Source organism: Heliangelus exortis, chromosome 1 (assembly GCF_036169615.1).
Source record: "Heliangelus exortis chromosome 1, bHelExo1.hap1, whole genome shotgun sequence".
NCBI classification, from domain to species: Eukaryota; Metazoa; Chordata; class Aves; order Apodiformes; family Trochilidae; genus Heliangelus; species Heliangelus exortis.
In genome coordinates, this window is record NC_092422.1 from 131,676,895 (window position 1) to 131,689,327 (window position 12,433).

At 39.3% G+C, this 12,433-nt stretch overlaps 1 protein-coding gene across 1 annotated transcript; it reads left to right on the forward strand.

Annotated features, from left to right (window-relative positions):
- Positions 1-229: 229 nt before the first annotated feature.
- CCT2 (chaperonin containing TCP1 subunit 2) lies at positions 230-12,049 on the forward strand. Its single transcript, XM_071766747.1, has 16 exons — positions 230-492; positions 1,953-2,027; positions 2,443-2,508; positions 2,607-2,718; positions 3,514-3,590; positions 4,596-4,708; positions 5,219-5,421; positions 5,596-5,696; positions 5,783-5,910; positions 7,458-7,561; positions 8,609-8,728; positions 9,236-9,364; positions 9,463-9,566; positions 10,607-10,706; positions 11,317-11,458; positions 11,743-12,049. The coding sequence occupies exons 1-16, from the start codon at positions 490-492 to the stop codon at positions 11,771-11,773; spliced, it is 1,608 nt and encodes a 535-aa protein (XP_071622848.1). The 5' UTR covers positions 230-489; the 3' UTR covers positions 11,774-12,049.
- The last annotated feature ends 384 nt before the right edge of the window (positions 12,050-12,433 follow it).

The following is a 12,433-nucleotide window of genomic DNA, read 5'->3' on the forward strand; positions in this document are numbered from 1 at the left end:
TTTGCTGCGACAGAAATAATTTGGTACAGAAACAGAGTGGAAAGCGAGTGCCCAGACGGCAGCTTTTCGGAGAAAGGTTGGTGTGTGTGCCGCACTACCCGGCAAACCCGTCAGGCGCTGCCCTACAGGAAGCCGCCATTACATTGTTACAGGGGGGAGATGGCAGCTGGGGTTACAGGACACGTAACTTGTTAATAAAAACACACAGTCCCGCAGCCAGGCAGTGCCCGTGGGGAGCCAAAGCAGCGCCATTCCCGCCCTGACAAAGGCTGCGCTCCCACCCCTCAGCCTGAGGCGGATCCCCACCTCCCCCCCCTCCTCTTCCTCCTCCTCCCAGGGTACGGACTCTGCCTCCCATCCTGCCGCGCTCCGCCGGAAGCGACGCCTCCGCCGCCATTTCCGCCAGAGCTCCTTGGGTTTGTGGGAGCCGCGCGGTCCTTCTCTGCTGGAGGCGGCGTTTGGCGGTGTCCCGGCGGCGATACCGGCAGCATGGTGAGAGACGGGGCGGCGTGGCGGCGGTGCTTGCTCAGCGGGGTGGGGCGGGGCGGAGCGGCGGGCTCCGTGCTTTGTCCGGAGAGGGTTGCGGGGCGCGGCGTGGCGGGAGGGGCGGCGGCGCCTCGGGCCTGGAAGGTTCTAAAGCGCGCGCGAGGAGGGTTCGTCAGGGCCGCTGCGTGAGGCCGTGGTGGGACTGAAATGGTGGGGGAGGGAAAAGGGAAGGGAAGGAAAGGGAAAAAGAAAAAGAAAAAGAAAGGTAAGGAAAAAGGAAAGTAAAGGAAGGCGTTTCTTCTCTCGCCTCTGAGCAGACCTGGAGAGACAGCGCCGAGACCCTGTCCGTGACAGACAGACCGCAGCTGAGGGCTTGCCGAGAGCCGCCCTGGCGCGGTGTAGCGGCTGCCTCCCTATCCTTCTGATTTTTCATGTCAAAGCAGTGATGGAATAGATAGGAAGCTGGTAGGAAACCTGTGTGCTGATCACACAGCAGAATGAAAAGGCGCTGAACTCTCAAGAGGGTTGATGCGTTTCTTCTGTTGGGATCTGATCTCAATTTGTATAAGTCCTTGAGTTCTTTGTGTTATTCTTGAACAGCATATATTCATACTGACCTAATAAATTGGGGGGTGGGAGGGAATACCAAAACAAACAAAGAAAAAATTAGGGTTCAACATAAATATCAAAATATTAAAGCCCCAGTCTGCTCATTAAGTAGATTTTTTAGGTCCTGCTGGTTGTACGTGTCTCTGAGTTGTCTGGATCTCGTGGTTAGCCACAGACCAGCAACACAGATACTGCCATGAAGCAAAGAACAGGTAACTAAATCTTGTCAGTGTGGTATGCAGTTTCTTAGAGAGTATGCTGCACATCTACCTTGTAATCTCTTCACACGATGAAGAGACTGCAAGATAGATATTTAAGAAAGAATCAAGGTGAATTTAGCTTGATTACGCTTTTTACCAAAACCCAGTGAGAATCATGCGATGTCAGGTTGGAAGGGACCTGAAGGATTGTCTGATCCAGCAACCTTGGTCATTGTGTAGCTGAGACTTAAAACTTTCCAAAGTAGGGGAAACAACCAGTTCCCCTGAGAGACCATTCCAATGTCTGACTGTCCTCATAGTGAAAAATTTCCCTCTTCTGTTCAGTCAGAATCTCCCAGGAGCAACTTGTGCCCGTTGCCCCGTGTCTTGTTCACGTGACTCCTTGTAAATAGAGTCTCCATCTTTGTAGCCCCCCTTTAAGTACTGGAACACTATAATAAGCTCTTTTCCTAAGCCTTCTTTTCTCAAGGCTGAACAAACCCAGTTTTCTTAGCCTCTTTATACCTCAGTGAGGTATAGAAATAGATAATTTTAATTTTAAAAAATATTGTTTAGGTTGTTAGCATCAGGTATTTGTTTTTGAAATGTTTTGGTTTTTTAACACTAAGGCAATATGCTTTGTTCCCTGTGTATTAGGCATCCATTTCCCTTGCTCCTGTGAACATTTTCAAGGCAGGTGCAGATGAAGAAAAGGCTGAAACAGCTCGGTTGGTAAGTTTCATTCGCTAAGAAACTGTTAATACTTGTTAAATACACTTTCAGTTTATGGTGTTGTCATACATTCTCTGTATTTTCTTGTTGCATGTCTGTGAGCAGAAGTTAGGAAGAGTGTAGTTTATACTTATAGAGAAACTTCTCATAAGTGTTCAGAAGCTCAGCTGAGAAGAGTGATGTTCACTGGAAAGCATTTCTTTTGGCTGTGAGACAAGCGTTTACAGTTTATGTGAGAATTAAGTGTATTGCATCTGGTTATCAAAATGCAGCATTTAAGAAACTTTGATCCAGACTGCTGAAAGGAGTATGGCTGTGTGAAGGTTGAATTAAGCTGTCCCCATGGAACAGATAGCATCTGCTTGTATTTAAATAGAATAAATTCTTTTCTAAGGTAGATTTGCTTTCATTTCAGTCGTCCTTTGTTGGTGCCATTGCTATTGGTGACCTGGTCAAGAGCACTCTGGGGCCTAAAGGCATGGTAAGACAGCTGCACCTTCTCGGTGCTCATACCTGTCAATTTATTTTAAGTGGTTGCAGTATGTTTCTAAGCAGTATTCTAAATCTTGTATCTTGTAGGACAAGATTCTTTTAAGTACTGGGAGAGACAGTACAGTAACAGTGACCAATGATGGTGCAACCATCCTGAAAGCCATTGGAGTTGACAACCCGGCTGCCAAAGTCTTGGTTGGTGAGTTTTTAACACCTTGTTGTTGGAGTACTTGGCATTTCTTCATTTGTAACTTGTGTAGTTTTTATCTGTTCTTTAAAAAAGTAGTTTTAAAATAATGTGGAAAATTGAAGGGAGGGGGAACCAAATTCCAGAACTAAGGAGGCCCAAGGTGTTGCAGGAGTTGTGGAACTCTGCAGAAGTAAATTTTCAGGAGTGTATGCTGCTTTTGAAAAACTGTTCTGGTGTCTCCTCATTTTCTCTGAACCTTGGTTTGTCCCAGGAGTCAGCAGGAAAATAAGACAGCTCTGTGCCCCTCTTTCCATCAGAGTAATTTGTAAGAAATCTGAGTTACAGAGGTTCTCTCTGGTTCTCCCTGATTTAAACCTCCTGTAGTGAGTCAATCAACGTTGTACTCAAGCAGAGTTTACCTCGATGATCAACTGTCTTCATGTGCAAATGGTTCATTTCTAGTGACAAGCAGGACTCTGAACAATTTAGTGTCAAGTATCTTGATGATTTTGGGTTTGATAGGTCTTTGTTCATCAGCAGGTGATGTTATTTTATATTTGTTACTATATTCAGGGATTCTGTCTGTATATTTTAGAGCCTCTGTCTGCCCCTACTTCTTTTCAATGGCCGTCTGCAGGAACAAGGAGAAGGATTTTTAGTTTGCATCTTGGGTTTTTCTGTGACTTAAAAGTGACCTCTTTAAACCATGGAGGAATAGCGTTCTTTCTTTTCTTCTCAGATAAAAACATTTGTATGCAAAGTTGGTTTTCAATCTAAACATTAATGCATGGTTTCATTCTTTAGATATGTCAAAGGTTCAAGATGATGAAGTTGGTGATGGAACTACATCTGTCACGGTGTTGGCAGCTGAACTACTGCGGGTGAAGTATTAGTGTTCTAGATACAATTTTATTTGGCATTGTGCTTCTGTGCTCTCCGTAGGGTTGTGTTATTTGATGTTTATAAAGAGTGCTTCCAGCGTATAGGGATACCTTACTCCATTGCTGTAGAAATTGATAGGTAAAAAACCCTGAAAGTTCCTGTGTCTTTAATATTTCTTTTTGTATTTTAAGGTGTATTTCTTATTTTATTATTTATAAATTTACAAGTAATTTGGTACATTTTAGAAAATTTTCTCTTCATTATGAAAGTGAAACAGACAAGTGTAACACAGGTAACAGATGTCTTCATGGATGCTGCAGTGGGCAGCATGCAGCACTGCTTAGTTGTGAGTTTCAGTCCTCTGAAATCCTTATCACAACATGAGAAAAAATACAACACTTGCTAAATTCTGTATTTGAGTGCATAAAACCTGAATTCATACTGTTCCTTTAAACTCTGCATACAGAGTTTGCACTGCTGAACTCTAAATATGATACTACTGTGAAAGAGACTTCAGTGAGGAACTCCTATTAGAAGAGATGTGCCAGTAAATCCAGTCATCTCAGATTCAGGAACCGTGATCAAGACCATCTAAGAAATGATCCATCAGTTTGCCAAGTTCCTTTCAAAAAGACATTTAGATATTTTTTTCCAGCTACACTTGAATTTGCAGCTGCAAGTGAACAGGAAACTGATTTCAAACACAAACTGAAAGATAGCTGGTTTCGAGTTGGTTGCTATGCATATTAAAATTTTAGGATAGGATAGGAAATAAAGGTTATTTTTATTTTTGAAATTAAAAAGAATTTCTTGATGATATTCCAAGGACAGACTATATTTGTCTAGATTGGAAAAAAAGCCTGACAGTAGGGTGACTTTGATTTCGTTGTTACAGCTCTGGCTTTTATGTCATTCAGAATTTTTGCATTTCTTGGAAGTGTGTTTCCTAGTTAGAGTAAATGTACCTCAGGGGAAAAAAATTATAATTAATTTTATTTAAATAGGAGGCCGAATTACTGATTTCGAGGAAGATTCATCCTCAGACCATCATTGCAGGCTGGAGAGCAGCCACAAAAGCTTCAAGAGAGGCACTTTTGAAAGCAGCTGTGGATCATGGGTTAGTAATGTACATTTGCTGTGACTCTATATAAACCAGTTGGGGTTCAAACATAAATGAGAATTGCACACCATTGTCTTTGCTCTCTTTCAAGTCATGTGAATGCTGAATTTATGAATTTAACAGTTAAGAAGAAAGTTTTGTTAGCTACAGACACTTTATGAATTATTTAAAATTACTTACAATGTTCAAAAACAAAATACAAGCAATTGTGTGCTCTATAGCAGAAAACTGTGAGCTGTTATTTCAGGTTTCATACTCTTGATTTTAAGTGTGACTAAGTACTTTGAGAGCACAGGCTTTATAAAGCTGAATGCAGAGGTTCTCATAATTGAACTTGCATTTCAAAGTTTTATTCTGGGACACTGGGAGGATTCTGCATACCATTCCTATAAATAGAGCATGGTACACAAAGATACAGCCTAGAAGAAGCAGGGAGACTCGCAGTTACAGGTTAACAATAGTTAAGGCTTTCATACTTAGCCCTTTATGTTTTCTGTGTTATTTTAGTGCTGATGAAGTGAAGTTCCGTGAAGACTTAATGAACATTGCAGGAACAACTCTTTCATCAAAATTACTCACTCATCATAAAGATCACTTTGTCAAGCTAGCTGTAGAAGCTGTTCTGAGGTTGAAAGGTTCTGGTAATTTGGAGGCTATCCACGTTATTAAGAAGCTTGGTGGAAGTTTAGCTGATTCCTACCTAGATGAAGGTAAGTCTTCATATGTTGTCAGTAAGTGCATTTCAGAAATTAAGCTGTTAAAGTTAGTTTTTTCTAGTGAACATTGTGATGTCATTATTCAATTGAATAATAAATATAAAGATTTTATGTAAATAACTGTTCTCTACAATATGAAGGCTTACAAGACCCTCTCTGTTACTATAGGCTTTTTACTTGACAAGAAGATTGGTGTAAACCAGCCCAAAAGAATTGAAAATGCAAAGATTCTTATTGCAAATACTGGTATGGATACAGACAAGATTAAGGTATGTGATAGAACTACTGTTGTGAGACAATTTTTTTTTAAGTGGGATTCTGTTTTAGACTGAACCCTTTGTTGTCTTTGACTCAGATCTTCGGCTCTCGTGTTAGAGTGGACTCTACAGCAAAGGTAGCAGAAATAGAACAGGCAGAAAAAGAAAAAATGAAGGAGAAGGTAGAGCGTATTCTCAAACATGGAATAAACTGCTTTATTAACAGGTATGTATTTTCTGGGAAAGGTAGTTTTGAATGCAGTTAGAAAGTAACAGATTTTAATATTGTCTGAGTATGGAGAATGTTATCTATCTTTGTATCTGTGAAGTTAGATGATCCTACCTCATGTATAATTTATTAATTTCAGTGATGCTAATGTCTTTTGCTGTGCTCCCCCTTGTGCACAATGACCCACCCCGTTTTATTTTTATTCTAAAGAGGATGAGTTGATGTTAGTCAAAGAGGGATCTATGTTTCAGTCCAGTGGAAGCAATGTCACTGTACTTTTTACACTAGCAGATTTATTTAGTTATGAGTATCAGAAGCATTGTCAGTATTCATATTCCTCTTTTTGGGAGAAATTGGAGCTGAGAATCTGTGATGCCAAATGCAATTATCTCAGATTGAGCCACCTATAATTTTTTCTGCACTAAAATGCTGGTGTTGGAGGACTGCTCCTAATTCACAAGTGCTTGAGAGGCCTTTTTGCTCCCTGTTTTAAGCCTCTTACACAATGCAAGATAATAATTTTCATTTAAGAGATACCACAATCTGAGTTACTTTTGTTAGCAGTGCACTTATCTCTTAAGCTGTCACAGTGCAAAAAAAAGTAATTCAGTTTTTTCTAGATGAAAAATATTCCTGCCTTTCAGTAATTTTCATTTTGGGTGAAACCACCTTTTGCACAAGTAGCTTGATTCTTGACTTTCAGATTTATTCCCTGATAAAACTGATTTCTGCTTATAGGCATACTGTCATTCCACTTCACATCTGCTACTGCCAGCCAGCACTGCTGAGGAGATGCTTGACAGTGGTCAAGGCTATATGGATGCAGAATTGGAAGAATCTTCTCTGTGCATATACCCAGCAGTGCCAATAGTCTTTTTTTGGTATAGACTAGAAACATCTGGTTTTGCCAGAGCTGGCATCTCGTAGCTCCTGCTGAATCTCTACGACACTAGATCTCTAATTTGGAAGGCAAAAATAACTTGGTACAGCACTCCTGAATGGTTGCTAGCCATTCAACTTTAGATGACTACTTTGTTCTAGAGACTAGAATGCATACATTAATAAGGGAGTACATGCTCTGCTCTGTGTTGCAAGACAAGGTATTTATTGTTCCCACAGAGTTGTATACAGTTTGGATTTTGTCTTGGTGAAGGAGTTAAAAGACTTTAAAGCAGGAATTACTTCACGTGTTCTATTGCACCATGCAGCTACAGTAAGAGGTTAAGTGCTCAGCAGACAGGTAGAATCAAAGTATTTTAAATTTTAAGCGTAAGGGTCCCATGTGCACTGATAGTGTGTCTTTGAGGGGAGGGAGGGTATTTCAAGGAGCTATAATATTTTGAGTTTTTGTTTTGTGTGCTTTCCTGTCACTGCATTTGCTTCTGTGTGGTGTAACATCTGTGTGTAGGAGGTACTTCACACACACTTCTTTTAGAAATCTGTCCATGTCCATTCTAGTGAGAGTCAGGTGTCCTTTGTTACTCTGATATTTAAAAGCCTTGTTTTTCATGTAATGGGAAGATGTGCCTGTGTTTTAATTGTAGACAGCTGATCTACAACTACCCTGAACAGCTCTTTGGAGCTGCTGGTGTCATGGCTATTGAACATGCAGACTTTGCTGGTGTAGAACGTCTGGCTCTTGTTACAGGTGTGTAGCATACCTTGTCATGTAAAACTTGGAGGGTCACTTCATTTGTTTGATTTTTAGCAACTGTTAATGCTTGATCACCTAGTTTGTACTTTTTACTGTTAAGCCAATCTGTGTGGAAAGTACTCCAAAAAAGATTAATTTTACAACTCTCGAATACAAACATACATGGAGGTGTCCTATCAAATTTGGCATAAGAAACTTAAAAATTTGTTGATTTTTCAGCTGCTTCGTAACTGTCTGTTTTTTCAGAAGCAGGTAACTAAGTTTCTATCTTCAGTATGTTATACTTCAGATGTAAAATGTCTGTTTTGATTCTAAGTCATCCTCCCTGCAAAATGATTTGAACATACTCTTTTTAAACATACTCTTTTTTCTTTTCTTTTTTTTTTTCTTTTTTTTCTCTAGCATCTGTGAATAAAGGATCACAATACTAACTGTGGGATATAATTTAGCCAGTTAGTGCAAGTTAGTTTTCTTTTATACTGTAAAAATACTTTCAGTTAAACCCCTGCTTAATAAGCCTTTGCAATGTCATTTCCAAACAAAAGATGAAACTTAGAAATAGAAAGAATAAGGTAATAAATCTTCAAGTTAGTCAATACCATCTTGTTAAAAATGGCTGTTGTATGATTGTAATAATAGTCTAAAGTCATACTTATTTAAAAATGTGAACCTGAGTCATTAATTTAAGGTGGGCTTTAAATAATATTAAATATTACTGGAACTTAACAGATTGACATGTCAGTACTGGCAAATATCAACATTTAGCCTCTTACCCAGATAGAACTCAAAAGCCTTACAGGTATTGCAGTTCTTGTGATGTGGAACAAGATATTAGTGGTTTAAGGTCTTCCTGGCATCAGAAGGGTACTGGTATGACACCAGAAAAAGATCTGCTTATTGGTATTGTTACTTCCAATTTGTTTGAGGGCAATTATGAAGGTGATTTTTTAATCTTTTTTTTTTTTACCCTTGTTTAGACCTTCTCTGAATAGATGCTTTCATCATGAGCTCTTTGACTTTCATATGATATTATGTTTGTAGGTGGCGAAATTGCATCAACTTTTGATCACCCTGAGCTAGTAAAATTAGGAAGTTGCAAGCTTATTGAAGAAGTCATGATTGGAGAAGATAAACTCATTCATTTCTCTGGAGTGGCAATGGGTAAGTGTTGTAGCAGTTGTGTTAACCCTCTGCTAACAGTGTTCAGTTACAGGGCTGGCATAGGAATTTTGTAATGATTCATGTCACCATTTAGTAAAAAAAATTTGCAAACGTGTGTTCATAGTTAAAATTTTTCATCTGTGTAGCATTATACATAAACATTTGTAAGGGTGGGAACCAAAATTTCTGCTTTGGAAGATTCAGTTGACAACAAAAGTAGCAACCTGTTCTACTTCAAGAACTTGAGTTTGTTCTGTATATGCTAATACTGTAAGTTTCTGAGGGGTTGTTTTGATATAACATTAATTTTCTATTAAATAAGTGTTCTGGAACAGTTCATTGTTAAAACCAGTATCATAGTATGCATAATTTCATTTTACCTGTGAAATGCCATCATGCTTACTTTTCCTCTCAATACCAATCTGTGTAGAACTCAGCTGCAGTGATAGTAACACTGTAAGTGGCTGTGGTTTGTTTTTTTAATCTTCTTGCATTTGCACTTTTTAGGCGAAGCTTGCACCATAGTTTTGCGTGGAGCAACACAGCAGATTTTGGATGAAGCTGAGAGGTCTTTGCATGATGCTCTCTGTGTGCTTGCCCAGACTGTGAAGGACCCTAGAACTGTTTATGGTGGAGGTGAGCATTAGATTTGTTGTATTTTGTACATGATGCACACTTCATATTAATGTTCAGGTCAGATACAAACCATCTATCTGTGTGTTTCCAATGCGTAGGTTGTTCAGAGATGCTGATGGCAAATGCTGTTGCAGAACTTGCCATGAGAACACCTGGCAAAGAGTCTGTTGCAATGGAGTCCTTTGCTAAGGCTTTACGAATGGTAAGGGTTTAATCAGTTTGGATTAACAGATGTGAAGTTTCACAAGTTTACTAACTACAGACATCAGATAGTTGCTTGTCTTTCAGAGTTTTGGTTTTGTGAAAGTAAAATAATGAAATCTAGCAATCTATCTTGGATGAGCTAAGGGGGAAAAGTTACTGTTTTCTCTCTTACAAAATACAGCATTGGTGTTTTTATAATTCTGCATATTATGGAACACAGTGTTCATATGCTAGCCCTCTTCTAGTTGATTCTTGCTCCTCTTGCAAGGTTAAAAATACAGCAGAAGTAGCACATAAAATTTCAGCTGGTTCAGTTGACAGCTGATTTAGAAAAAAGGAACCCTTCCGCTTTATTGATGCTCCGGTGCCATTTGGTTGTATTTGTACTCTAGTACTGAGTTTTCTAGACTTGGATTGAAAATTGCGTCTTAGTGGGAAATTAGGGTATCAGAAGAAATGTTTTTAGGATATTACTGTGCTAACAGACTTGTCAGTTTGGGAAAAGTTGCTTTCCTGTATTTTAAATCAAGGAAAACATTTCCTAGTAAATGAAAGACCACAGGAAAATATTTCTTCAAAAAAAATTAAGGTAAAGAACATGGTAAGATTTTGGATTATCTTTTCAGTCATCACATCTAATTTCCACTGCAGTCACTTAAACAGTGAACAGAATGATTTGATGGCTAATGCTTACCAGCAAGCTTATATTCTTAACTTGAAAGCATTTCTCCAATTGTAGTCTGAAATTTCAAGAAAGAGACACGTTTGTTTTTTCATCCATGTAAAATGAACTGACAAATCTACAAATACACTTCTATCCTCTTTGTTACGGTCTTAACAGGGTCTTAAACAGAATCCTTAGAAAGGCAGTTTGACTTTTTGTTTTTTCCTTATTTTCTGATCAGTGTTAACAGACCATCTGTCACATTTTCCTCTTCTTGAAACTGAATCGTAAGCAAGTAATATCAAAGTGTGTCTCATGTTCAACAGGGATCAGTCCCTGAGTTAAGTAAAAACAACCTGTGTTTATCCCTTTAGATCCCAACAATAATAGCTGATAATGCTGGCTATGACAGTGCAGACTTGGTTGCTCAGCTCAGAGCTGCTCATAGTGAAGGGAAGACTACTTACGGACTGGGTAAGGGGCTTGATACTTTGTTACTGGATTATGTCTGTTTGTCTTATCTGTGGTCACTGAAGTGTTGATGTGCTGAGTAAGTTGATTTCTGTTTGTGTTGCATAGAATGTAGACATGCAGTACTACATTCCTTGATCATTCTACCAGGCTTTTCACAGCAGAGTAGCTTTGGTTTTGAAGGTGGTGATTTTCGTGTGGGAAATCGCTTGCCCTGGTTAGATTTATTTCAGTTGCCTAAAACTCAGAAAGAAAGGCACTGATTTAAGAACAAATGAAAAAATACAACAACCAAACCCTACCCCTCAAGAACAAACAAGCCAAAAAACATTGTGAGGAAGAATTCTGGAGTTGATACACCTAACAAGGTGGTGCTGAAAATTCCACTGGAATCCTGTTTCGTGTTCCCGGGATTTTCATCACAAATTCTTTGTACATAATCACAACATGCTCAGCTCAAATCAGGAGCCTTGAGGTGAAAAACTTTTTAATACTTCCTTGACTATCAGTGTGGTTCATTAGAACAGGAAGCTTCTTCTAATTTCTTTTAAAAACAAGTTTAAAAAGCCCTGAAACACTAAAACCAAGTCTCTAAATGTGTTTGTTCTTCCAGATATGAGAGAGGGTGTTATTGGAGACATGGCAGTCTTGGGAGTAACAGAAAGTTTCCAAGTCAAGAGACAAGTTCTGCTGAGCGCAGCTGAAGCAGCAGAAATGATTCTTCGTGTAGATGACATCATTAAAGCAGCACCAAGGTATGATCTGAGTATCTGCAGTGATCAGTAGCAGTGGTTTAGAGTAACCTCTTTCTATGGAAGAGTAACAATGCAGAAAAGTCCTCTTCTAAAAGTGTTTTATTTGACATGAAGATTGACATCTGACATGCTGGCATTCATGCTACATGTTTGGTTTTGGGTTTTTTTTTTTTTATTAGGCCTGTAAGTTCTATGAACTAGAAATCAAAAATAAGGCTGAGTGGAGAGGCTGGGGGACACGAGCGTGGGGGCAGGAATCTTCTGATTTTTCTTTTTCTTCCTAGAAAACGCGTTCCAGACCATCGCCCATGTTAAATTGTCTTCAGTAGCTGGGGATATGTGGACCAGAACTCACCTAGCAATTTTTTTTTAAGGATCTAATTTTTGTGAGGTTTCGGAACAGAAGCTTGAGACAAGCAGATCTCCATCAGTGGCATCAAACAACTGTCTTCAGTTAGTTTTAACTTATTTCAGTCTCTGTGTTGTGGGGAAGATTCACTTTCAAGTAAAACAGGGGTTTTATACAACCCTAGTTCTGTTCCTCTCCAGGTTCCACTTAAAATACACATAAATAAAAAAAAAATAAATTCAGATCTGTCAAAGTTGTATTTGTCTTTGTGTAGAACCAGGAAAGGCTGTTTGATCAGAAAAGCAGCATGCACATCCTCAGTCCTCAGGTGCTTCAGGAGGTGACCATGCTGTCAGCACCAGAAATGCCGTCTCGGGCCTTTGCAGCTTGCTGGTTCAGGTGCACGTCCTGCTTCCAGTGCCAGCAGTTGTGTCCAGTCCTGGCTGCATAGTTTTTGAGTTGATCTTAGAATTAGGTGCTAATGTTACCCTTTTCCAGAGATGTGTTGGTCGCTTTATGATGGTTAAAGCAAGAGAGAAAGCTGAAAAGGATGCACCTTCGTTAGTGCCCAAAACTACAACTTCAGGGATTTTGCAGCTTTTTATACCACACATTTTATGTAGCTG

Excerpts from the sequence above, each read along its gene's own strand:
- CCT2 (XM_071766747.1), top strand. Across the intron at positions 9,365-9,462 it reads TAGAACTGTTTATGGTGGAG|GTTGTTCAGAGATGCTGATG; the intron begins GTGAGCATTAGA and ends TCCAATGCGTAG. Across the intron at positions 11,459-11,742 it reads ATCATTAAAGCAGCACCAAG|AAAACGCGTTCCAGACCATC; the intron begins GTATGATCTGAG and ends TTTTCTTCCTAG.